We start from the raw sequence: 26,588 nt of genomic DNA, 5'->3' as shown, positions 1-26,588 counted from the left end.
TCGTGCAAAATAAAGGTGGCAGGGAGACCTGGTGGTTTGGGAGACCATCCTGTAATGGGGAAGTCACAGGTTCGAAAGATACAAGATGCTGAACCTCTGTCAGCTCCACTGCTCTGGCCCATCTGGTGTGTTATAATCTTTCTCTCACTTATTCTTGGATATTATCACTGATTTCACATAACAGGGATAGGTGTAAGTGTGTGCTCTTCTCTGCACTGTTCCAGTCCTATCCTGTCAGATCAAGTGATTACTCAAAGGATGTGAAGAAGGGAGGGCATTATGATATCATGTAGTACACACTGTACAAATGGTGAATGGGGAAATGGTGATGAAAGGGAAGAGACAGACTGAAGACTGACAAACTGACACATAGACTGTACAAATGGGCCTGCAACTCAATAATAGGAAGATGCTGTTACATTTTGAGTGTATGTCAGACTTTTGACATTGGCTTGCATTGCCTTTGTCATTCAGCTACCTTTTTAAGGTCCGACTTGCAGTACACTCAGCACTTTACAAATCAGTCAGTGAGCCTCCATGTTTATCACACCGCTGTTGTGGTATAAAAGAATCCACACTCCAGGCATGATTTTCATGAACACGAACGGAAAGTTTAGATTGTTCAATCCATGCATTATGGGAAGTACTGCATGGCTGGAACATGTCTGTGACCAATCAGATTGCTTGGCCGAAACTGAAACCTGTTGTATAATAAATGCATGGAAAACCGTTGACGGTCAGTCATGTCTGTGTGATCCTTGCAGCTGTCCAAACCCCGGAAGGTTCCCATCCCAGAGCGTTACGTGGAGTCTGACCCTGAAGAGCCTCTGAGCCCAGAGGAGGTGGAGGAGCGCTCCCGCCGGGCCGAGCGCATCAAAAACCTCCTGGCCAAATCCAGGTAGACACACCCAAACACAGACACTGGAGATTACCTCACCACATGGCCATGTTGGTAGGCCAGGGGCAGATGTTTGGAGTCAAACAGTGCCTGGATTTGATGCTTCAGCTCATAGGCCTAGATAGACACATAGATACTTTTTTGACCTTATCCCCACATAGGGCTGGACGATATGGTTGAAATCAATATCATGATAATCATAAGGATTTTTCTCGATATCAATATATATCACAATATGGTTCATGTATGCAAAATCACGTTAAATAATCAAATTAATGTTCATCTAATATTCAAATAATATTCCTACCATACCTCATTTTATGAGAGTTTTTAAGTAAAATTTGCTTGTCATTATCAATTTAGACAGCAGAAATGTGTGTCACGATATCTAAATATCTTCATATCATCACAATATGAAAGACGATAAACGATAATATTGAATTATCACCTAGCCCTATCCCCACAGCAGCTATTTTGAACACTTGAGGTGGGGAACTCTACCCAGAAGACTGGAACAGTGTTACTTCAACACATGGACTGCAGATATCAAATTACTTGCAATCTCAGGAACAACTACGACGACTGCATGAATTTAGCAGGGAAATTACCTACCTTACTAGCTAGTTAGCTGCTAGTTAGCTACTGAGGCTAGATTCAGCTAGCTATAGCCTACCTTAAAATACCTAGAGTATCCTCCGGTTTCTTGAGATCCATTTGTTTCAATGGCCCATCTGTGAATTGATAAATGTTTGTCAGTTTCCCCGAAGTTTGTATGATTTTTGCTTCTTGGTACACAACAGGATAGCTGGGCTGTACTTGCTCTTCAGAATACAGTTTCCCACCCCAAGTTTGAGTTCAAAATAGCTACCGTGTTTATAAAGTTCATTCTTCCCTGTGTGAAAATTAGGGAAATCAATGTTTAAGGCCCTATTGGCCCCTGTACTAATAGATTGGTGTTAAAGGACATTGGTTGTGGCTACCTCAAAGCTTGGCTGTTTTGTATCAGGAATGTACCAAATTACTGGTCTGTAAGCCATGACTACCTGATGGTTTGTTTGTTTCTCCTTGTTTGTTTAAGACTGGTCTATAATGCCATTCAATAACTCACTGGTTTATATTAATACGTGTGTGTGTGTGTGTGTGTCCTTATGTCAGTGTTCAGAACATACAGCCGTCGTCGGGGCTCAACTCTGGGCTGGACTTCAGTGAACTGGACTCAGCTCTGCAGCAGCAGGAGAAGATCATGAGTGTCTCCCATGTCCTGGCTTCAGAAGCATCGCGCAAGAGCAAACTGGTCGCAGGTTAGTGTTCACACACACACACACACACACACACAAACACAATGAATGTCAAACAATGAATGCCATTTTCCTACTTGATATGTTTGCAGCCCCTGCATTGAAATGTAGGAAACCTCTAAGGTACTGTTGTAATAAACCAACAGGCACAGTACATTGTTGTTTTACCAATAATTCACATGGCACTGTGTGACAACATACATGGAACAGAAGAGGTGAAGATTCAGCAGGAGACATCTAAGATTGCTACCTCACACTGGTAACCCATGATTTGTCATTGTCCCTGGTGTGCAGGGAGTGAGTGGCTGGAGAGTTGGTGAACATGTCTGGTCCAGGTACCTGCCATCTCCCCTCTGGGTGGTGTGTGTGGATTTACATTGTATATGTCTACAGTATGTGCTGGTTGGGTTTGGGCAGGAACGTGCACAGATCGGGCTTGATTGGGACTCAAACCACCTCTGTCACACCATGTGTTCACTCGTACTTTTTCCTATAAAAATTCTCTGCCGATGGATAAGCACTCATCCTGACAAAATAGCTTTTTGTACAGCCTGAATACAACCCATTTTAGTAGTAGGCCTAATGTGTTGTTGTTTTGTGTGCTCTGAGTTTCTTAATTACCTTGAGGGTTACCTACGCACCGTAGTATTTTCTACTATTCAGTATTTTCCACTATTTGTTTGATTTTGATTATTCCATCTGAGCCTCCTATTCATCATCATCTGAATTTAGAACAGGAAAGATAATCTGTGGGGAAAAAAAAACAGGTGGGGATACCTTACTTAAAAAAACAAAACATAAAAACAAAACAAAACACACCTTCACTCTCCTTTATGGAAGAGGATTAGGGCCACGTAAAAATGTATTTGAGTTCTGAGTTTAATCTCAGAATTCTGAGATGAAAGTGAGAATTCTGAGATTTAAGTCAGAATTCTGAGCTCGGACTTTATTCTCAGAATTCTGACTTTAAACTCAAAATTCTAAGGTTCTGACTTTATTCTCAGAATTCTGACCTTATTCTCTGACTTTAAACTCAGAATTCTGAGATTAATCACAGAACTCAAATCACATTTCACATGTGGCCCTAATCCTCTTCCGTACTGCGCTTAACAGTTTGAGGCATGGGAATACCATTTTGTATCGAGCCCCCCAAAAGATCTGTGCACAGTCCTGGTTCCCTGGTTTGGGTGGTATTCTCGCCAGAGCTTCAGGTCTCTTCTGTGCTGCTGTTGTGGTCTGTGTGATGAGACGGCTGCTTTGGAGAAGTGTGGTGGCCTTCCGTGTGCAAATGGTCTTTTGGTGCAAGTCATGTGTCTTGCTATGTAAAAGAGCACTTGATGGGAGGAAACGATGACAGTTAATAATTGGTTTAGTATACTATACATGCACAGTGGTTTGTGCAGTTATGTTACTGAGGAATATTTTATCACTGAAGATCATGACCTGGGTCAAATAGTATAACCTGTCAGTAGAACCAAATAGGTGATGTTTAGCACATTTTGCACTTACCACAATACTGACAGTGTTGAGAAAGTTGTAAGTATGCTAAATTGACTTTTCCTCTCCTGTGATTGTCTAAACTTTCTTGCACTCAATATATTGTCCTATGTGACAACCCCCCCTACCTGGCACCTAAGTTGTCTAAAACAAACCTAAAATGCTATGTAAATACTAATTGACCCAGCAGGTCTCCCCCAGATATCATATTTGTCCTGTTGAAGCTTATTAAAAAAAGATGGAAATCCTGTTAAAATCAGATACACACCCACAAAATCAAGATGTGTTGGCACGTATGATTCACTGACTGCAAGACTAAATATTGACATCAGACTTTTCCTTGTCATGAATGTGTTTTCTTCTCTTTTCAGCCAAAGCTGCTGCTGAGCACTGACCCACAGGAACGACCACCATGACGACCCTCCTGATGTGGGAAAAAGATTCAGTGTGATGGAAATGGAAATGAACTAATCATTTTTGAGCAATTAGCAACTGAATGATTTACTTGTAACAGATGCTTTTTTTTTTTATCAGAGTGAGAACAAGATACACATTTATAAAAAAAAAAAAAAAAAAAAGTGTGTAATTCATAGTTTTGAAATTGAATCAAGTTTTCCTGCTTCTGCACTTATGGCACAATTAATAATGATAATTTATAACACGAGTGAATCGCTTTTACCTGCAATTACCTACCTGTATTTCACAGTTCGGTATGTATTTTCATGAGTGAATAAAAGAACAGTGGAATGAAAGCCAATATTTTCAGACAAAGATGAAATGTTTTGACATGAATCATGTATTTATTATAATGTTTTGAGAGAGATGCTTATTAACTTGTATATTTTCTTTTTGTAGCTCAACACTGCCACACAATGATTTAATGGTCCTGTCAATCAACTCAAATGTACTGCACTTAATACAAATAATAATACAAATAATAATTCAAACACAAGGAAACAACAATGGTATCATTACAGAAAATAAATGTTAAAATAAAAAAAAGTTATGTACTGACTGTTTCTTCCAAATTTGGATTTTTGATGGAATAACATAAATAATACATCAGTGTCCCCCACCAAAGTTGAAAGGAAAGCTACACGCCTGTATGGATTTCCTGTTTTGTAGCGTATTGAATAAAATGAAACACAAATGAACAGCATAATATACTGCTTAAAAATCATAGTTACATCCCTTTATATATTTATACAGCTAAGAAGCCATTTGGATACATGTGGATTCCCAGTGCATGAGAAATCAGATGGGTTTCTTAAAAACCTGAATGATAAATTAAACTTGACACAATGACACATGAATTCCTTAATAACAATGATGCTGCCGTGACATTTATCTTTGATGCTGAAACAGTCACTGGCTTTTGCTTAGCATCACATTTGTTACTGGATATTGGATACAATGACAAACAGCAGTCTCGGAATCAATATTGGATGCTGATAGGAACAACTTTGAAAGCATCACATTGCTCAATTTAGGGATGAAGCTAAAACAACTTAACTCAGCTACACACAGATGATATAGGCCTTTTGGTCTATGAAATCTATTTACTGAAATCATATAGATCTGTGATCTCTACATAAATCACATTGATTTGATAGCCACTCGACACTGCTACTGTGTAGACAAAACCCTATGTACTGTGCTGGACTTCTTTGTACTTTGAGGGGTTTTAAGTAATACTAAGTCATCTATATATGACTTATGTCGGCAACATCGACAGAACTTATCCCAATCATCCCCGCAGATATATTATAGACAGGTTGTGCTATGGGGCATTGAAAACCTTACTTATTCCCACTTATTCTTTATATCTGCTTGTTTAACTTTTTCCAACTTTGATTAATCTCCTGTTCATGTTTTAGTACTGGGTGGGTTTTCTACCTGGCACAGAGACAATGAGGTGTCTTCGTATCCCAGCCTAAAACCTGGGTAGAGCGGCTCAGTGAATGTAGTCTGGAATGTGTGCAGGTGAGTCATTGTGTTTGACGATACAGCGTAGAAGGACAGCGTGCCAGCCGCCCAGTCTAAATACACTCCAACCCTTTTGGTGTTGAAGTAGGGAACAGACATAGTTTCATCATTCTTATTGTACCAGGCAGTGTATTTCCCTTTACAGTAGCGCAGACTCCAGGACTTATCATTGTATCCAAGCACAGAATCATTACCTTTTGCTTTCCTTCTAATTCCTTTATATGCCACTCCTATACCTGTCCATTCCCCTGTCCACTCTGCTTCCCAGTAAGAACGACCAGACAGACCCTCTTTACAAAGCACTTGTCCCCAGTCTGTAAATCTCTCAGGGTTGTCAGGAAACGGCTGAGCTGTTTCCATTCGTGTCATCTTTTTGTTGTCCTCGGAAAAAGACAGCTGTGGATGGGCCGTGTTGAGGTCCAGTGTGAGCTCACATGCATCTGACGAAACAGAGACAAGAAATGCTATAACCAACAGAGGAATGTATTTGTTGTTCAACATATAAAATGCCAATACATCATAGATACAGTGGAAATTTTCAGTAACACCCATAAACCATGTTCTTAGCCATGACTCCTTATTTAAGAAAACAGAATTGATTTCTGAGTGAACACTAAAATTTCTAGAAAACTTACATTTCCTCAGAGCTGATTTTAAGTAACATTCTGCATTGCCCTTCAAACTAAGAAAAGACAAAGAAAGAAGCATTATTAGTAATGAAAAAAATGCTGTAGAACCTGTTTCATTGGTTCCCATATGGGACAATGAGAAAACATCTTCACTCAATGTAAGTTGTACCTGAGAGTGGGCTGTCCAAACTCCTTTTGTACAGCAGACAGCAGCTCCATCCCTGATTCACCTGGGTGATTATAACTCAGATCCAGTTCTTTCAAGTGGGATGGGTTGGACCTCAGAGCTGAAGCCAAAAAGCCACAGCCTCTCTCTGTGATTCCACAGAATGGCAGCCTGAAATTGAAAATGGATATAAACAAGACTAAGAGTCTAATATTGTATTTTGTGGAAGCATTCCTGCCACAAATCAAACTCAGGTCTCTCGATTGAGAGTCTGCAATCTAAGTCCCTGTGGCACACTTTCACCCACATCACCAAAAGTGCTGAACAGAGCGACTGACCAACCGACATTGCGATCCTTAGAGCCCTGCTGTCGCTGAGCTAAAAATAATGAATAAAAGTTCACTGAATGTAAATTAAGATTGGCCATTTGTTTTAGTTTAATAGCTTCCTCGATTTAAACCTCATGTCAAAATGACACTTACATCAGATTATGACACTGTCGTCTCTAAATGTGTCTTTGCCATCTTCTGCCTGAAGTAATACTGTATGCCTCTATTGTAATAGTATTTTTCACTGACTGTCAGAGATAGCCTGCTTCAATATTTGTTCACAAACCTCAGTTTTTCCACTTTGCATGTTGGACTTGCCAGTCCAGCAGACAGCAGCTCCACTCCTGAGTCTTGCAGATCATTGTCACTCAGGTCCAGCTCTCTTAGACATGAAGTGTTTGAGCTGAGAGTTGATGCAAGTGCTTCACAGCATTTTCCTGTGAGGTTGCATTCTTTAAGCCTATAGAAAACAAACAACTGTTTAAACTGATTATAACTGCTATATTGCATTAATCTGATGAAGTTATGTGCTGTGTATAACATATTAACATCAACATTCATTTTAAGGCTTAAGTATTATTACCATAAACAAACAATACCATCACCAAGAAGATTGCCAGCCTCTACCGGCCATTACAGTGCATTTTACCTTGTGTGCCACTCTGTTGAAGTTTACAGGAAAATCTGCTGGATTGCTTAATGGCACAAAACAGGAAGAGGGCGCTGTTCTTTCAGCATAAATAGAGCTACATCTTTCAGAGTTGCTTGCAATGGCAGATGGAGGAACGAGTGAAATGTCAATCACTTCCAACATGTTTATCCTCTTCAGTAAAGTGAGAGAAAACAAAGGCATGCGGAGTGAAGCCAGGGACGAGAGGAAGGACATCATCCTCTCTTAATTTTGAAAAACTGTAGCACTAACAATACCACTGGAATGAGATAGAGGTTACCAATTATCTTGACCATGGTCTTATTTATTTACAGTAATTATATCAAGGTGTCAAAATAAATCTGCCAATGATGTACCAATGTTTAATGCTACACATAGCACCTTTACTAAAAAATAACACTTTACATATTTATGATATTGATAAGCTGCAGAGGATTATGTTCTTCTGTACTCACAGGACTACTGTGGATTCTTTGATCACTGGTAGCAGCCTCAATAGACCCTCCTCTGATCTTGAATATTTCCTCAGGTCAAAAACGTCCAATTCTTCCTTGGAGGTCAGCAACACAAAGACCAGAGCCGACCACTGTGAAGTTGAAAGTCTGGTCTCTGAGAGACTACCAGAGCGCAGGTAGTTTTGGATCTCCTCCTCCAGAGACTGGTCATCGAGCTCATTCAGGCAGTGGAAGAGATTGATGCATCTTTCTGGAGAGGGATTTTGCCTGATCTTCTCCTTGATGTACTCAAGCGTTTCTTCGTTGCTTCGTGAACTGCTCCCCATTGTAGCCAGTATGCTCTGCAACAAAGTCTGATTAGATGTCTGTGAGAGGCCAAGAAGGAAACGAAGAAAAAGATCTAGGTGTCCATTGACACTCTGCAAGGCCTTATCTATAGCAGTCTTGTGAAGGATGGTTGCATCTTTGGTTGCTGGCTTGACAGTGGTGGTTTCTTGTGGTTCCAGTAGGTTTTGATTGCAGTGGATAAATGCATGAAAAACGTACAATGCAGCAAGAAACTCCTGAATACTGAGATGCACAAAGCAATACACCCTTGCCTGGTGCAACCCGAAATCATTCTTCAAGATCTGTGTAAACATTCCTGAATTTACTGCGGCATCAGTGACATCGATGTTGCACTCTCTCAATTCTTCCTCATAGAAGATCTGGTTTCCTTTTATCAGCTGCTCAAAGGCCAGTTTTCCTAGTTTCAAAATCATCTCTTCATCTGTTTTGTCCTGGGACTGCGTTTCAGCCATCTCTTGTCCTGCTGAATACTTCCGGGTTTTGATCAGCGTGTTCAATACCAGAAAATGTGAGTACATTTCTGTCAGAGTCTTGGGCATTTCTCCTCTGCCTCCCTCCTCTCCTCTCTTCTTTTCTGCTTCATGTAGAATTCTCTCCAGAACGGTGGCTGATATCCAGCTGAAGACTGGTATGTGACACATAATATGGAGACTCCTGGATTTCTTGACATGTAAGATGACTTTATCGGCCATGTTTTGATCAGAGATTTTTCTCTTGAAGTACTCCTCCTTCTGGGGGTTATTGAACCCTCGTATCTCCGTCACACGGTCAACGCATTCAGATGGAATGCGATTTGCGGCTGCAGGTCGGGAGGTAATCCAGATGTGTGCAGAGGGCAGCAGATTCCCCTTGATGAGGTTTGTCAGCAGCACATCCACTGAGGCTGGCTCTGAGACACTAGAGCACATCTCATTGTGGGTGAAGTCCAGGGGAAGTCGGCACTCATCCAAGCCATCAAAGATAAACACAATCTTGTATTTGCCAAAATTTGAGATTCCTGATTCTTTTGCCTCCACAAGGAAATGATGAAGAAGCTGTACCAGAGTGTAGTTTCTCCCCTTCATCAAATTCAGCTCCCGAAAAGGAAGATTAACTAGGAGTTGGATATCCTGGTTGATCCTTCCCTCTGCCCATTCCAGATTAAACTTTTGTACAGAGATCGTTTTTCCGATGCCAGAAATTCCCTTTGTCAGCACAGTTCTGATAAATTTGTCTTGCCCAGGTAGAGGATTAAAGATGTCTTCACATTTGATTGGCGTATCTTGTGTTACTGGTCTCCTGGTTGCAGTCTCAATCTGCCTGACCTCATGTTCATCATTGATGGTTCCACTGTCTCCTTCTGTGATGTGGAGCTCAGTATACACCTTGTTGAGGAGCGTCTGTTGACGTTGCTTTGCTGTTCCCTCATAAATGTATTCAAACTTCTTCAGTCTGAGTTTGAGTTTGCGCTGGCAGACATCAAGCTCACCATAAATCTCTGGTTGTATACAGAAAAAAAGTTTAGTGCATCATGTTAAGTGCTACAACCTTAATTTGAATTTGCAGCGTCAGAATTCGATTTGCCTGTAGAGATGATGCAATCTGTAGAGTTACAATGTGTGATTGATGAAATTGCACCCTCATCAACATCGCATTGCCCCACTGCTTGTTTTGTAAACACTGAGTTAAGTATTAAAAACATGTGAAAGAGGCATGATGTAGGCAGCTCAATCATGCTGTGTATAACATTTGGCGGAGAAGGAGTCAACTTTGTTGGAGATAAAAAAAAAATGGGTAAAACTTAAGTAACAACCAATTTTGGCCTTTTCTACTCTTGGTACTTACCTTTCTCTAATCTGTTAGCAAGCTCACTGTGGCCTATTTCCTTTAAAATATGCAGTGTAATCTTGAGAGCCCCCTTTCTGGCACTGTTGTCTTCCATTTTATCTTCAGTTGCCAAATTGTCATCATCCTCATTTTGACTCTCAGATGATTCTGGTAGATGTGGGAAGAGAATCCTTTTATACCTTCTCATCTCACTCAACAAAATGTTCATGCCACAATCCTCCACCAGCTGAAATGGAGGAAGGAGAATGAATAAAATGAAATCACATATACACGTTCATGTCCTAAATAACTTTGTATGTTTGTTTGAGCAAGTGAGACAATATCATATTTGCAGAAGCTCTTCATTTTTGTCCTACAATTTCATTGAACAGCAATCCAGCAGTAAACAATTCGGTCACTAATGATTATGAAACTGTTATGATCCTTTTGCATTTGCTTTTGCCATTCACTTAATTTCAGCTGTTATGGTTTATTTTCATATTTTATAGAGATATTTTGATATTTTATTTTAGGCAATAGTTGTCTGCCTACCTTAAAAATGTCATTTCCATCCATTTCCTGGCAGCATGGAACCATCGATTCTGGACAGTCATGTGCGTCTCTAGGGGGGGATATTGAGAATAATATATATTTTTAAAAGGATCAAAATGCAGTCGATTTTAATAGGAAATTGTAATTCATTCATTGAATATAGCAATCTAATATCAAGAGTGCTTCAGTAGCCTGCAACATCCTTCAGAAACACATTTCATGAAGTGGCAGAAATCAAAAAGACCTCAGCTCTCATTTAAAGCTGTAGAGTTTAAACACAACAGAACAAAAATAGTATATGCTCTGTATATCCACTGAAAACAACACTGACATGTCTTCTTTGCTGAAGTAAGGATGACTCCTCATTGATTTGTCACTTTTCAGGGACACACAGGATAGAGTAGGGAAGTGTGGCTTCTCAAAATGGATTGAACTGGAAAAAAAAATCACAGTGCGATGGAAATAAAACTACTGGGATTAGAGTCAATATAGATGTTCAAATTAAGACAAAAACACTAAAGAATTTACCTATCAGGAGCCCTGTCAGCCTCCTCTGGGGCGTCCATTTTGGAGGCAGTGGCTTCTGGTGGAAATGAATTTTATATTTGAATTACACTCAAAAATGTAATAACTGAACTGATAATCTAATAGTCAAAATTCAGTACACAACTGTCACCCATTCTCAAATTTGGTATTAACTATGGTGCACCATCTGCAAAAGGCATGTATGAAAAGAAAAAAAAAAGTCTTTGGTGATCATTGTAAAATCAACCCTCCTGTTGATGTTATAAAATCCACAAATATAATAATTATTACAGTTAGAGGAAAAAATGTATTAGACTTTTATTACATTTCTTTTTTACATTAACAGTATTAGTACACTATCTCCCTCTGGTAAGTTGTTTCAGTTTCATGTTCATGTTCATTCAAAAATCTTGTTTTGAGGATGTAACATCAACTACACTATCATTAATTTAAAGTGAATTAACTGTACTTGGATAACAGCACAACAGCAAAGTTTGGAAGGCAAAAACTCTCCCACATCAAAAGCTGTTTGGTTCGTTTGTACTTTTACAAACTAACTCTACAGGAACGTTTTAACTCTGTCCCAGCATATGACTTTGAAAAGGATACCGTTAAGTTAGTAAAACGTTTGCAGTAAAATAGTTAAAACAAAAACTGCAAAATAGTTTACAAGCAAAATGATCATCATCAATCATCATTTTGTGATAAATCTCAATATGATGTCTATTAATCTGTTCTATTCATTAGTTTATTTATGTTGAAAAGTCTCTTACCCTTGTACGTGTCTCTTTCTTGCTCAGGAAATGCTCTGTGGTTTCTTTCTCGCACGCGGAGGCTGGTTTCGCTCTGACAGTTGCAGCCGCTTTAGTCTTATCCTTGGTCTAAGCAAAGATTTAATCTACTGCTGTTGCATTCAACCGCTTCAGGATGATGTGCCTCTAAGACGATCAAGTTTCTTATATTATCTTTTGGGTTAAAATAGTTTAATGATACAGATTGTTTCACAACCCTTGCAGTGAAAGTGAAAATGCAGCCATGGTGTTATGTCATCCAGATAATCGGAAACAAAATTTAGCACGGCACGTATCAGGAAAGGGGGAGGGTGTGGTACTGTTTGTGTTTCAGTGACAATCCGATAGCAAATGCTGCAGTGTTATTTCATTTTAGTTGTACTTGCTTCTGCTTTTTGAGTATGTTTATTTCAATTCTGACTTGCAGGATATTGTGATATTGTGATGTGGGGAGGAATCATTCAAGTGGAAACCAATGGGAGGTTTCAGTAGGCATTAATATGTCAGGATCAGCTTGAGAGATATTCATACAGATATTAATATGATCCAGCTTCTGATGCTGAGATAGACTTCTAATATTGACATTTAATAGTTAAGAAAGCAGGGATATTTGCAGATGGAGAGGGAACTGGTAAGCACAAAAGGTAAGCTAAGGTAATGCCGTGACCTGGGAGTAACCGGTTCTGCAGAGTGCCTGTGCTATCAGATGAAGGCCTTCCAGTTTTAGTAAGGATGGCCTAGCAGAGTTATTTGTAAAAGGGATGCCAAGATCAACAGTTGAGTCAAGTCTGATTTTAGCAGCTCTGTCGTTTGTGTCCACGCGAACAACAATGGTAACAAGGTTGGGGTATTTGACCAAGATTTTGGGGAGTTTCTGCTGCAAATGGAGGATTTGGATCACCTGGAAAACACAGGGTCTTTGAAGACACACCGACATTCAGGGTGGTAAAGTGGAGTCAGCAGGGGGTGAGGCAGTGGAAAGGACTTCTGGGTCAGGACAGGCGCAGCGGAGGGTCGAGGGTGATGCTGGGGGATCAGGGAGGGTCCGCCTTCCAGTAGCAGCTACAAGGAAGGAGGGTGGCATACAGAGGAAGGGGTCTACTGAGTATCAACGTCTATGAACTGAACAGGAGTGTGCATGGGTCAAAAAGAAACTACAAAATCACAGGGCTGGCGTAGGGGGGTGCATGGTTGGAGCGAGTGAAACTATGTTGACTAAAACTCTTAAGTATTAGGGTTATATTTAATTCATGCCATGCATTGACTTACCCATTACAGTTAGAAAATCACAGAGCGACTTCCTGGTATATGGATGTACAGCACATAGAGATTAAACAGCCCCCAGTCGGTTGATGCTCGTTTGACTTCTACCGTACTGCCTGGTGTATGAGAGCACATTGGATTTCACTTATGTAGGGCTCTGTGCCTCCTAAACAGCGCAAACCATAATTCTCCTAAGCAGTGTGCTGCATTGCACACAAACGTACACACACAGAGCCTGGTTCTTATAGATGAGATGGTACATTTAAACAGTTTGGTGCCAAGAAAAAGAGAGAAAAAGGTGGGTAAAGTGTGCAGGGGCAGCAGCTTCCAGTGCTACAATGAGATGGAGTCAGCTGAGAGTTGTACCTGTGCTATTGTATTGTGTGGCACATTCACATGGCCAGGTCCCTGGATTACCATGATTCCCCAGTGAAATATTTGAAGGTCCAGATGATTAACTAAAATTAACAATGTGCATGGGCAAAATCAAACTACTGACCTCACGACCACAGGTGGTAGAAGTACACAAATTCCCTACTCAAGTAAAAGTGTATATATTCATTTAAAAATATACTCTGGTAGAAGTTGAAGTACCGTTTCAAATCCTTTACTCAAGTTAAAGTATAAAAGTACGTGGACTTAAATTTACTTAAAGTATAAAAGTAAAAGTCGTTCTCTAAAACAGTCATTTCTAATGTTCTAAACTGGTTTTCTGTTGAGCGTTCCTCTGAATCCCAGATGAGAAAGAGTCTGCAGCTCAAATCACAAACCCGAACCCTAGCAGCTGAATTCACTAACGTTAATTCTCTCTCTTGTTGCTTCTCTCTTCTTCGTGTTGCTTCTCTCTTTGTCCCTTTCCCTAATTTTTGGTGTTGCTTTACTGAACAAGCAGCCAATCACATCTGGCTCTTGATCAGCTGCTTCCAGGATGGAAGCCATCTGATGCTGAAAATATTTTTTTTTTATAAAATCAGTTGACGATTTCCCGAGAGTAACGAGTCTGTTTTGAAAATGTAGTGAGTAGAAAGTACAGATTTTTCTTTTGAAATGGAATGAATAAAAGTAAAAAGTCTTCAGTGAAAGAAAAACTTGAGTAAAGTACAGATACTTGAAGTACAGTATTGAAGTATTTTTACTTTGTTACATCCCACCTCTGCTCACGACTAATGCTGTCCAGAGCGAGCTTTAAAGCATTTTAGGGTGGATTTTTCCTTTCACAATTACATAATTAGACATCTTTCTAAGATTAGTTTACAGCGTCCCCTGGTGGCCACCAGAGTGATGACAAATTAAGCAGTTCTTTCTATGCCTATAGACCAGTGATTCTCAACCTTTTTCATATCAAGAACCCCTAATTTAGTACAAATTAAGGCCACGGACCCCGATTTTGTTGAGATTTTATCTCTCGGACCCAAATCTGAGAATATTTTTATTGTCAGATATGATTTTGTCCAGAATTCCTTGACTATCTGTATTGTAGGCAGAGATAACAGTGAAACTATGATCAAAACAATCATTCTTCTACATTCTCTAGTTGTGTTAACTTCTTGTAAATGAAACGATGGTGAAGTTCAACAGTTCATCAATTTGCTGGGGACCCCCTGGAACCCCCTCAAGGACCACTGGTGGTCCCCGGACCCCACGTTGAGAACCACTGGCCTCGACTTTGCCCCAGCCTAGCTCTCACTCCATTGGTCACAGCACTTGCAAGCACTGAAGAATCAGTGTGAGACTCCTCCAAGCCTACCAGGATACACAGTCCAGACTGCAAAACAGCCTTTTATAGAAAGCAGCATGCCAAACACCAACTTCATCTGTATAACAAACTCCATATATTTTGCTCAATCATGTCTGACAGTAACCTTTTATCCTTTTGTTCCATTGTTCAGCACAGCAAACCTGAGATCTGTGGTACTTCCCTTTATTGGTTTTCAAACAAGAGATCACGTACTTCACATGTGTATCAATCATGCTGAATGGCAAGCAATCCTGTTTCATTCAACACAATTCATGGCAAACACAGCGCCCGTTACAAAACGTTCAACTGGGTCGTTCTCCGTCTTAATATGGTGAAACACCAGCCAACGAAAGCTGACCATTAGGCTACTTGATACTTTGACAAATGTTCACTAGATCTTAGCCCAGTGTCGAGCACTTGTGTAGAAAAGCCATTTCTACACCGTAAAATGACAAGTGATCACCTATGGGAGAAGTTACTTAAACAAAAAACATCAAAATGTACAAATTTGTGTTTCAAGGTTACAAAAGGTGATTCTTTCCCGCCAACCCCTCAGTTCTATGTTGACTTGACGAAGGCCATTTTGTAGCCGTGTTTCTTGTCCTCCTTCCCGTTGTCTGTGCTGGACTGGGCCTGATCTGAGGTCTGCTGCTCCGGGTTTGGATCGGAGTCTTCGTCCTGTGGCTCTGTGGGCTCTTCTGTACCGGTGGATTGCTCTTTTTCTGGCTCGTCTGCTTTTGTCTGGCTCTCTTCCGGTGGCGAAGGAAACGACTCGGGCTGTGGGACGACAGGTGAGAGAGGCAAGAGATGAGAAGATCTTTACCTCCACCAAGGAGCTTATGGTTTCGCTCAGTTTGTCTCTGTCTGTCAGCAGGATCTATTACAAATGTATGAACAGATTTCCATGAAATTTGGTGGACGGATTGGCCAAGGAACAATTAATCGGATTTTGGTGGTGATCCAGATGTGGGATTTCCACCATTAGACTTTTTTTTAGTGATAACTATGAAACAGAGATATGAGTCCAGATCCTAAGGGTATATTTGCAGAATCAATCAATCAAGTTAACATAAGTGATAAAAAATAATGTGTTTGGTGTAACAGCAAGTTGGGGAATTGTTCAGCGTTGGCAGAGGTTTGCCTTCTATTTTTTTTTTCCTTTTCATGTATTACTTACCTAGGGAAAATGGCTGAACATGCATGCTCTTTGCCACCAACGCTCTGCTCCACACTCACAGTTCCACACATTAAAGTCAACATGAAGTGGCATTTTTCGAAAGAGAGATATTTCTGGTTGAAACAGAATGCAACCTGGAAAGTTACTCAGAAGAATAGATGCTAGCCTGCATTCCACTGTCCTCCAAAACCTCCATTACTGGAGCAGGGAGTGGACAAAACCCTTGGGAGTCCAGGAGGTGGAGGTGGAGGAGGAGGAAGGAGAGGAGGAAGATTTTGTCCCTCGTGGTGACACTCCCATCACTTTCAAAGTTGCAAGTTTTATATGAAGGGAGGGGGAAGGAGGTGATTGTCCAAAAGTCTCTGATCATATTATCGAATGGAATTTTATATGTTCCTACTGGTACGTAAATGGACTGCATGTATATAGCGCTTTTATCCAAAGCACTTTACAACAATGCCTACATTCACCCATTCACACACACATTCATACACTGATGGCGGCAAGCTACCACGCAGGGTTCTGCCGCAACCATCGGGAGCAATTTGGGGTTCAGTATGTTGCCCAAGGACACTTCGACATGTGGACTGGAGGAGCCGGGGATCGAACCACCGACCTTCTGATTAGTGGACGACCCGCTCTACCTCCTGAACCACAGCTGCCCCGAGGTCTGGCACGTAATGTAGCAACCACTAAAAATATGCCGTTTTCCATGAAGGAAAGGTTATGGCATTTTTATTTTAAAATATAATTTAAAAAATTAAATTTTTTGGCATGCATTGATTGTTATGTAGTTAGGTGTACATTAGGACATGGAAAATTAGCTAACACGGTACAGCATAATATCTGTGATCTTATGACCATGGACATATTTGAACTATGAGGTTCAGCACAACAACACATACAAAATACTTTGCTGGCAACAGGCATGGAAATGATTAAACAACTAGTCAGCTAAGTGCTGGGTGACCCTCTTATCAGCTATGGAGATACTCCTCGGTTAAACTAAAACTACATACAGAGTTATCAGAGTAAAGCACTAAATTTCCATGGCTCAACAACAGAAATACACATTCTGTATTGACTAAAGTTACTGGGGAACAAAGTCATCATCATTCACCTGGGTTGTACTGAGGCTGCATTTTTTGACATACACAGGAAAAAAGCTTTCAGCTACCTGTTTTAGACTTCTGTCTCTTGCTAAACTAGCCGGCTAATCCGTTGCATAACTCCAGATTAATCAGAAGTGATTTTATTCAAAATTTCCATCTCTAACTGGCAAGATAAATTAAAGAATTCTCTTCAAAATCAAAATCTCTTCGACTACATTTGATCTTGTCCAGGTCTACCACACATTGCCCCTCCCTCACTGGCCCTGGATGGCCGCTCACCTCGCTGAAACCCAGGCCACAGTGTCTCCGGTTCCGGCCCGACAGCTTCCCGTCCATGCCCTGCTGGTACTGCATCTCCAGCTCACAGTTGATCTTCTTATCCTCCTGCCCTGCAGAGGAGACACCAGTCACAGCAGGCGCACCCAGCCGTCACAGGCCTATCCATGCATGGATAGATCTGCGCGGCGGATGTGGAGTGGGGTAGCTGGGTTAATTGCCTTGTAGGGAGGGACAAATAAGCATGACTAAGCGCCATGGGACAGTAGCTTGGAGTTGGCTTACATGTAGAAGAATAAATAAAAAGCGTTTTAGTGAAGATGCTCACCACTGCGGAAGTGAGATGTCGACTTGTGGTCTCCAATGACGAGGCGTCCGGTGTGCTCTTTCTGGGAGTACAGAATAGACACAATGCCATTACTTGTCACAACCTCTGCACAGGTTTTAAAATGGCAGTGATAAGCAGAACAAGGAGACCCAGTTCATCTTGGTGACAATAAATCCAACAAACCTTGCCGGCGCCCATCAACCGTAAAAACTTCTGCTTCCTCTCATTGCTCCCCAGATCGGCTGACGCCCACTGGGTAGACCCGTCCTGCCGAGGCAAAACATTGGCATCATTTGGTCTCATACACTCAAATACAGCAGATCCCCATCAAAAACATTATGTTGGGCCTACATGTAATAAGTTACACAGACACACACACCGCTGTTTTTACAATGACGTTTACAAACTCCTTAAGTCGTTTCTAGCCAACAGTGTCAGCCAGAAGGATCAGTCATCCCTTTTGACACTGATTATGTTTATTTTGAGAATTTTCTGTTATGACTTTGTGGGTCTACTCTAACTGTGAGCCTTGGGTGAGTATAGGTAGGTAGAACAGGGTCAGAAATTATTCATAACTCGGGGGGGGGGGGGGGAATACCTTAATGACCATAACATTTAAAAAAAAAAAAAAAAAAAAAAGGGGGACAAAAAAGATGCTCCCAATGATTAGGAGTAAAATGTGAACAGGGTGAAAATGCCAACCACCCAAAACAAAACAAAAAACAGTGCATCAACAAAAAAAACCAACAACCAATATGGTAAAAGACTCAACATTTGAGGGGTGGAAGATGGACTGGCTAGGGACACAGAGGAGGAACAGGCACTAACCCTAATAAGGCAAACAACCACCAACAGAAACAGTTTTAAGTTACAGCAAACAGTAAAAGAAAAACGTTTTATTTGCAGTTACACATTTTACAATGTATGCTTGTTAATTAAAATGCATGTTTTTTTTCTATTAAATAACCATATGCGCATATTACTCAAATCAGTTTGATACCATCTAACTTACTGTGATTTATATATTATCAATGCATGCAATAGAAGTTTATGTCAGGCTGACCAGGTAGGTAAACCAAAGAGGTGGTTTAATGAGTGTAGGTGGGTTTTACCCTCCACTACTCTCCTGACTGCAGGACTCCGTAAGGCCGCCATTCATTTATCAGCGTGCAGTAACTGTGAAGCTGCTCCGTCTTAAACCTGCTGGGCAAACTAGCTCGGTGGCTAGCCAGCCATCAGCCCTCCGCTAGCTAAACTAGCTCACTCCACCACCGTTAGACTTCATGATTAATGCGCAGCATTTCGAGGCTAGCAATGCGGCTAACGCAACGCTATCTAATTCATAGCTTGTATCTACGGATTACAATACAGTTTCTAATTTCACCCACTTCACTCGGAGATGCGGGTCGTTTTGTTCCATGTCTGTCCTCCGGAGAACTCATTACCGATTCAATGTTTAGTATATTGTTAATAACAATATCATGCCACCAAGGCGAGGTTAGCTGAATTTGTCAACAACCCCCCGTGCTGTGGTCGCCACTTCCTGTTCCGGCTTCTTCTTCATTGGTGCTGGAGGTCGGTGACGTCACCCTCTGCTGCCCTCCACCGGCGGGTTGCGTTATATCACCCGTAAAGAAGCTGGCGTAGCCTCAAACCTATCGAGGGCCAATTACCTGGAAACCAATTAGCCACACTGCCACTCATGATATAACATATTGAATAATAGATTGTGAATTTACAATTTAGGCTACATCCACAAACAAAATATGAAATGTGAAAAATGGCAATATTACATTATTACTATTACACCTTCCAAAAGCAGTGATTACATTTGGGTGTAATGTTGGCTAACTGACTAACTTAATAAACTAGTTTCTGTGTATTGTATGTGTGTTTATAATGTAGGCTATGTATTTCCGAAGTGTGCCTTGAGTTAATCAGGTTCAACGAGGAATATTTTCCTGTGGCGTCTTTAACTTTTTTTTTTTGACAGAAAGGGTTGTCCAGGTCTAAGTGGCTGTTCTCTTTTTAGTTTTTAGGGTATTTTTGAAGGAATTTAAATATCTAAAATCTAAAAAAAAAAACAACAATGAAAACGGCAATCTCTTTCAAGCAAAAATAGCCTATTACAAAAACAAAACACTCCTCCTCTAGACCGAAAATGTGATCTACAATAATGTGATTCAGATTAAAGAAAAAAAAAAAAAAATCTAAATATAATAATAGATCCATTCATTGAGTAGCAGATTGATATTGAAGATATATTCCAATTGAAAGTACAAATGGAGGATAATTCAATAGCCTGATACCCTCGAGGTTTTGAATATCAAGGAAAACATTTGGGTATCTGTCTCTATTCCCATCGAATTAAATTATTTTAATACGTATTTCAACAATCCGTCATTCTGAGGACGATTCAGTCATGAGCATCCAGTATGAACTGGAGCCTCGGATGGCTGACGTGCATTAAAATGGCCAAAAGGTGGCGTTAGAGCAGATCTAATGGAAAAGGAGCCGGAGGCGCTCACAGGTCTGACAGGACGGTTCAGCTAAAAGTTTAGGAGCAATTTCTGCAACTATATATCCCAATATGAGATCTTCAAGTTATTAAACGAAAAGTCTTAGCGTTTGGGCCTGGAAGCTGAAATCCTAAATAACCTAAATCTAACTGTTAAATAACCTAGACATATTCCTGTATGTAATTATGTGAATTCTCTATTATGACTGTTTTCTTGAATAAAGTGAAGGACAAACCTTCCTTCCAGGCTCCACAATATACTTCATTAGCCTACTATGAGAGCAAACTCACTATTTTCGAAAAATGAAATTTGTTTTGCCAGATTTGTTCTTGTTCTTTTTTGTTTTTATTTGCTTGTGTCAGATTACTTGGCCTAATACAGGCTGTGAAGTGAATATTTGTTATAGATTTATGTTCCCATTTTGACTGTAAAAATATGTAATTTCAAGATAAACGACCGACGATGACAAATTAACTCCATGCCTATAATTAATCTCATAGCGAAACCTATTTTTTACAGTTTAATGTATTTATGAAACTCCCCACTATCCCTCTAATTTTATCAGTAGAAACCAGCATCGGCCTACACCGTTATTTTTCTATGTAGATTTTCAGCTTGGTGGGATTTATGAGAAATGAAAATGTTTGTAATATGTGGAAGTAAAACGATTTTTTTTTCAATATCATACAGCTGTTACTCCAACTGGTGGCCAAGGGCAGGTGAGCAGGACACACACACACACACACACACACACACACACACACACAGACACACACACACACACAGACACACACACACACACACACACAGAGTCAGAAAGAGAGAGAGGGGAGAGAAATTCATAAAGAGAAAAGAAAGAGAATTCTAAAAATAATAATAAAAAAAAACTTTTCGAAGAACAACAGATAGAAAGAGAAAGAAAGTGGGAGAAACAGTCAGACACGGAGAGAGATAAATAGTTAGAGAGAGAGAGAAAGAGAGCGAGAGAGAGAGAGAGAGAGAGAGAGAGAGAGAGAGAGGGGAGGGGTTATCCTGCCTCTGCCTCTTTACCCCACACTACCCCGCACTCTCACTTCACCTACACATAGTGCCGGACGGGAAATAACTTAAAATACTTAAAAAACCCATTTGAGCGGTCGCTCCTCGGGCTCATTATTAGCACCGACAACATTCAAATCTCCACGTTCAAGTGTTTTTTTTTTCTTTCCTCGGCGGAGGGCAAACAGAGGAGTTAACCCAAGTCCCTGACGCGCTCCAGCGATGGTGACTTTACGCACGGGATTTGAAGGCTTCTTCGAGTGACTTCGCTTGTTTTTTTTATTGTTTTGTTTCAACGCCGAAACTCTTATTATCGTCCCGAACAATCTACAAGTTTGCAAGTTACGCGCAGCGAAGTGCCGACAAAGTGGACCCAGGTAAGAAAACTCCTGTGCCATCACCGGGGACCGGGGGCTGTCACACGGCGCGTGCTCCGGGCTTGTTGTTTTGAATGTCGGTGCGCACTTATCTCTTCTGTACAATAAACAGCAGTAAGAGAAGTGTCACCACATCCAGGCTGCATCAGTATCATAAAACTTGCAAGTGGGGCGTGGGGTTATTATCTGTCAAAACTATGGATATTATACGAAAAAGAACTGGTAATACTAGAATAAATTGTAGAAAGGTACAAATACAGGTATTACAGCAAAACCTGAACTAAAACATCCTACAGGAATATTACAGAAATATTATGATGACATAGGAAATAAAAAAAAAATACCTTAAAACATAGTAAAGTTACTATAAACTCACTATAGAGTTCCACAGACACACTTTGACTCCCACTTATAAGGGATATTGTTGTGATTTTTCTTTAGGAGTGTTATGCGCTGTAACTTGCGATAATCGCACTAAAATCATGATGTTGAGACTTCAGCTTCAAACTAAGCGAGATATTTGTTAGAACTCTGCAAAAAGTTGCGATCCAGTTCCGCTGTCACCCACTGTAGCTCAGCTCAGACCCGGTGATGGAGTGGTAAATCAAAATTTGGGCAAACATGACCTTCAATCTGTGATCATCACAGGCAAACAACCGCCAATATGAACAAAAGCGTGTACTTTCAGAAAAGTGTATTTATGTTTTTTTCTTTTAAGACTCTCTCCTCATATAATTTGTCAGTTTGATACCACTTACTCTAGATTTAGGTTATTAAGGTGTATTTCAAAAGTGCGTAAACTCTAGTCTGCTGATAAGACTGAGGCTAAACTTGAGCTTAAATAGGTTTACTCTCCACTACATCGCTCTTATGCACTCTTAACAAAAATTGTTTGACAGTTCTATATTACCAGAAAATTGTTATTTAGGCTTGTACCATAGCAGAACCATTTTAAGGACCCATTAAGAAAGGTCAATTACAGAACCTTTTAACAATACCTGAAATGTTCCAGATCAGCAGAATTAAAGAACCGCACTGGACTTTAAATTTGGATTCATCACTTTTTATTTTATTTCAACAAATCAGAGAGTCATCCCATAGGCTACAGAACCACAACCCTAACTCTATTTTATCTGGTATTGGGTCTCTGTGTGGGACTGACGCTTTCAGTAGTTTCCTGCTCGGCCACACAGCGGTAGCCTTCTGTCCTTAATCATGACCGTCGTGCGCTCCTCTCCTGCCCCGCAGCGTGTTGGAGAGGCTGGGGCCTCCGTGCGCGTCCCCGGCTCCGCTTCACCTCCACAGACGCACATTCAACCCACAATGAAATCTGTCGAGCCGTGCGTTCTCCCCATATCAACTGGAAACAGCGGCTTTAGCCCTATACGATAGAGTCAAATAGACTATAGGGGAGAGGGGGGGCGCGTCTTTAGAGCCCAAGTTAACTTTCCCCCCCGGAGGTCACGGCGACTGACCCTAGAAGAATGCGTGAGTCATAAATTAAAATAGACTCGGAGCCCTAACACGGATCCATTGGGAGACAATACCGGGGGAAAACAGGACAGTGGCCCCAGCACGGCGAGAGAGTTGAGAAATTTAGTCTGTAAGTTTTTTTTTCTCCTGGAATGATTATCAGTGCGATAGCCTATAAAGGCATAATTGTCCTTCTGTTGCTGTTGTAATTGTTGCTGTTGTGATAAACACCGTTTTCCTTTAGAGTTTGCACCATGCGTCTTTAGGGTCTGGGTGATATAAAACTGGCAATTCCATCTGTCGTTTAGTGTGTAAATGAAGCCTGACAGAGTAGGTTATAGTGCTTGTTTAATCGATGTGAATTTAATTCCCCGGTCGGGAGAGTGCGTAAACCGAGCCAGGCAGAGACAGTGTCTCTCCAGAGTGAAGCGTCTCTAACTCGGACGTTTCCCCGCACAAGAGTTGGCTCTCCTGTGTGAAAGTTTGGTCGGGGGGTGGGGGGGGGCGGGGGGTCACGGCGAGGATGATCACTTCACAAGACAGGGGGGACAGGAGGACAAGGCGCACAGCACGGATCTGCAAAAGGCTGATAGAGTCACTTCAGGGTGTTTCCCATATTTAGAGCCACATACACCTCGCAGATAAGGCGCTGCTCGGCCGCAGATAAGGAGCTTTGGGAAAGAGAACTCACATGCACGCATGGCAAAAAAAAATGGCCAAGTTTAAAAACCACTAAAGAGGAAACGCAGTGGATTGTGGCAATGCTAATTGATAATTGTTACACTGATTTCTAAAGCCGTTTGATCTCAGGAACTTCTTATGTTTGGGTTGATTCGTGTGGTTTGCGCAAACGCTCAATTTCCCAGAATCAGTTGTTTACTCATCAAATCACACTCCTATAGGATATTCCGAGTTATTAATGCCAGTTTTGATAGAGCTCCAGTTGCCAGTTTTGACCCGCCTACACCGGCCAATACAATAAATCACCTTTTCCAACAAGTTGTTTAATTGTTTGGAGCCTGGCAGGACAATTTATAGAGCAACCCCCCCCCCTCTCCCTCTTGTAAGTGAGAGTGTCTGTCTGAAAAACAATCCGACGGGGGGGGTCGCTGAAGTTGATCTCCTATGGCATTTTGTTTTGAGCAGGTGCTGCGGGTTGAAGTTCCCTCATAAGGTAAAGTGGCATTAGAGTGTCCAAATGGCAGACTTATATATAGGCTGCCAATTCAGCACATTGTCCCGGCCTGCATGGCTGAGCTCTCTGCGCTGTCTGAGGGAGACCTGCAGCTTTTCTCTTCTGTCTGGATCCGCGCTGACAACAGGCTCGCGAGCCTTCAGACGGCGGCCGATCACTGCGCGTCCGGTAGATTCTGTCAGCAAGATGAAATCACAATAAACCGTGCGTAAAATGCCTCTCATGTAGTTCCTCAAGTGTGCAATAAAATTGTATTTACCACTCCCTTTAACAGATGATAAATTTGAATAATTTACAAAATGAAATAGTTAAATTCTCTTGGTGAAAGAACTTAGGCTATATTTTGTGTTTTTATTTTACCGGGTTAGTTATTAACCAACTAAAATGAAAGGGGTTGTTTTTTGCGCTTGTTATAGAAAATGATTTCTTCTGCTGTAATGACTAGTTTGATACAGGTTAATGCAATTATCTGATAAAACTTGTGTCTCTATCTCTCGCTCTCATCTTGTGTGTGTGTGTGTGTGTATGTGTTTTGCAATGTCTTTCTAAGTTGAAACAGCCTCAGCCTGAGCTTAAAATTTCAAGCCCCTTATTTCCAGCATCAACACAGGTTTACCTCCTTTTTTTTTTTAAACAATCACACATAAAAACATAAAACATGTAGGGATTACACTAAATGCTATTCTAAATTCTATAAAAATCTATTGCAAAAAAAACCCCAAACATTTTTTTCCTTTGACCCCAATTGTATGCCTTGAAAACGTGTGCACTGGTTTTAATGTAATGCAGGGCCGACCACATGGTGTAATTCTTGTATTTAGAAATCTAGCTGATGCTCACAAATTATTTTAAGATGCGACAAAATTTCTTGGACGGTGAGAAGCCTTTTCCTTCAGTGTGGTGCAGAGGGAAGCAGTTGGAAAGAGTTAAAGATGAAGGCATTTGACAGCTGAGAGAAAGAGAGAGTTAGAAGAAGAGAGAATGAACAGAGGAGGAGGAGGAGGAGAAGAGAGAGAGAGAGAGAGAGGGGGGGGGGATTCAGCACTCTGAATGTTAAGCCTGTAACCTTTGTCATAACACATCATCAGGCTTGACTTGAGTTTGTCATTAATCAGACATCATGACAACACCCAGAGTATGAGACGCACTGAAAAGCAGAGAGGAAAGTGTATTCAATTTCAATTTCAGATAGAATAATCAGGTTTGAAATATTGTTTTTTTGTTGTTTACACTGGCTATTGAGCTACATGTCTATCTTCCATCTGACCATGGTGTTGCAGAGCTAAGTGTTTCCACATGATGCTTTTCTGAAGATGTCATTCACCTTCGTCGGAAAAACCGTCGCCCCACCATTTTAAGCCTGTGGCCGATGCAGAGAGTCCTAATTATTTGTTGTCGGGCTCTTTGAAAAAGACACCAGCCCCCAAATTGGACATGTGTTGTACAAACACAAATTAAACATTTAGCCCTAAGTATTTCTCCCTGGGTCCTAAGTGCATATTAGCCAGCCTATACTTATCTCTGGCCCAACGGCACACCCAAATTGCAGTGTTGCTGCCGAAAAAGAAAGGTTGAGGCCCGGGAGAATGAGCACTTGAAGCATGCTGGCAGATGCCTGTAAGTTTCTCAACCGCAATGCAAGCTGAGGTGTGTGTGTGTGTGTGTATGTGTGTGTGTATTTATGTGTGTGTATGTGTGTGTGTGTGTGTGTGTTTCTTACAGACAAATGCCTTCGTATCATTTATGTTTTGTGTTTTTGTGATGATTTTGAGATGATTGTACATGTGTGTTTGATGTGTGTATGACTGCATGTAGGCCTATTTAAAGTGTGTGTGTGTGTGTGTAATATGTATGCATTCGTCCGTGTGTGTGTGTGTGTGTGTGTGTCTGTGTGTATGATATGTGTGCGTTCCTTTGTGTGTGTAATGTGGCTAACGCTGTATGTGTATGTAAACTAGGTGGGCTATACCTGCATGCATGTATACAAGTTCTTCTGTGTGTGTGTGTGTGTGTGTGTGTGTGTGTGATCCCTCCTCTGCTCTCCACCACCACATAACCTTGGAAACAGCTTCCTCATTTTACCGGAGCGGAGAATAGCGAGGCGCCGTCTTCATTCTCCTCCCTCTACTCTTTCAATGGCCG

The 26,588-nt window shown here is 41.0% G+C and overlaps 3 protein-coding genes across 3 annotated transcripts in view; 1 reads left to right on the top strand and 2 right to left on the bottom strand.

Annotated features, from left to right (window-relative positions):
* The window catches only part of plekha7a (pleckstrin homology domain containing, family A member 7a), a 137,665-nt gene extending 133,499 nt beyond the window's left edge, over positions 1 to 4,166 (top strand). Inside the window, 3 exon segments of the mRNA XM_071541982.1 lie at positions 765 to 898; positions 2,054 to 2,199; positions 4,065 to 4,166. Of these exon segments, the coding sequence (XP_071398083.1) occupies positions 765 to 898; positions 2,054 to 2,199; positions 4,065 to 4,087 (303 nt within the window). The 3' untranslated portion in view covers positions 4,088 to 4,166.
* A 1,393-nt stretch (positions 4,167 to 5,559) lies between these two features.
* Positions 5,560 to 12,199, bottom strand: LOC139663341 (NLR family CARD domain-containing protein 3-like). The gene is made up of 10 exons (XM_071541983.1): positions 11,933 to 12,199; positions 11,163 to 11,217; positions 10,966 to 11,067; positions 10,635 to 10,704; positions 10,101 to 10,329; positions 7,929 to 9,753; positions 7,090 to 7,263; positions 6,478 to 6,645; positions 6,315 to 6,361; positions 5,560 to 6,119 (listed from the first exon to the last, which is right to left on the bottom strand). The coding sequence occupies exons 2-10, from the start codon at positions 11,198 to 11,200 to the stop codon at positions 5,560 to 5,562; spliced, it is 3,213 nt and encodes a 1,070-aa protein (XP_071398084.1). The 5' UTR covers positions 11,201 to 11,217; positions 11,933 to 12,199.
* A 2,925-nt stretch (positions 12,200 to 15,124) lies between these two features.
* Positions 15,125 to 19,373, bottom strand: cunh11orf58 (chromosome unknown C11orf58 homolog). Its single transcript, XM_071541985.1, has 5 exons — positions 19,233 to 19,373; positions 18,028 to 18,111; positions 17,845 to 17,905; positions 17,520 to 17,629; positions 15,125 to 15,728 (listed from the first exon to the last, which is right to left on the bottom strand). The coding sequence occupies exons 1-5, from the start codon at positions 19,284 to 19,286 to the stop codon at positions 15,510 to 15,512; spliced, it is 528 nt and encodes a 175-aa protein (XP_071398086.1). The 5' UTR covers positions 19,287 to 19,373; the 3' UTR covers positions 15,125 to 15,509.
* Positions 19,374 to 26,588: the final 7,215 nt, after the last annotated feature.

The sequence above is a fragment of the Centroberyx affinis genome, unplaced genomic scaffold, assembly GCF_046629955.1.
Source record: "Centroberyx affinis isolate AG114_WGS23_722 - 3 ecotype Tasmania unplaced genomic scaffold, CSIRO-AGI_Caff_v1 ptg003986l_1, whole genome shotgun sequence".
NCBI classification, from domain to species: Eukaryota; Metazoa; Chordata; class Actinopteri; order Beryciformes; family Berycidae; genus Centroberyx; species Centroberyx affinis.
Note: the sequence above shows the minus strand (reverse complement) of the source record. Positions and strands in the feature narration are given on the sequence as shown.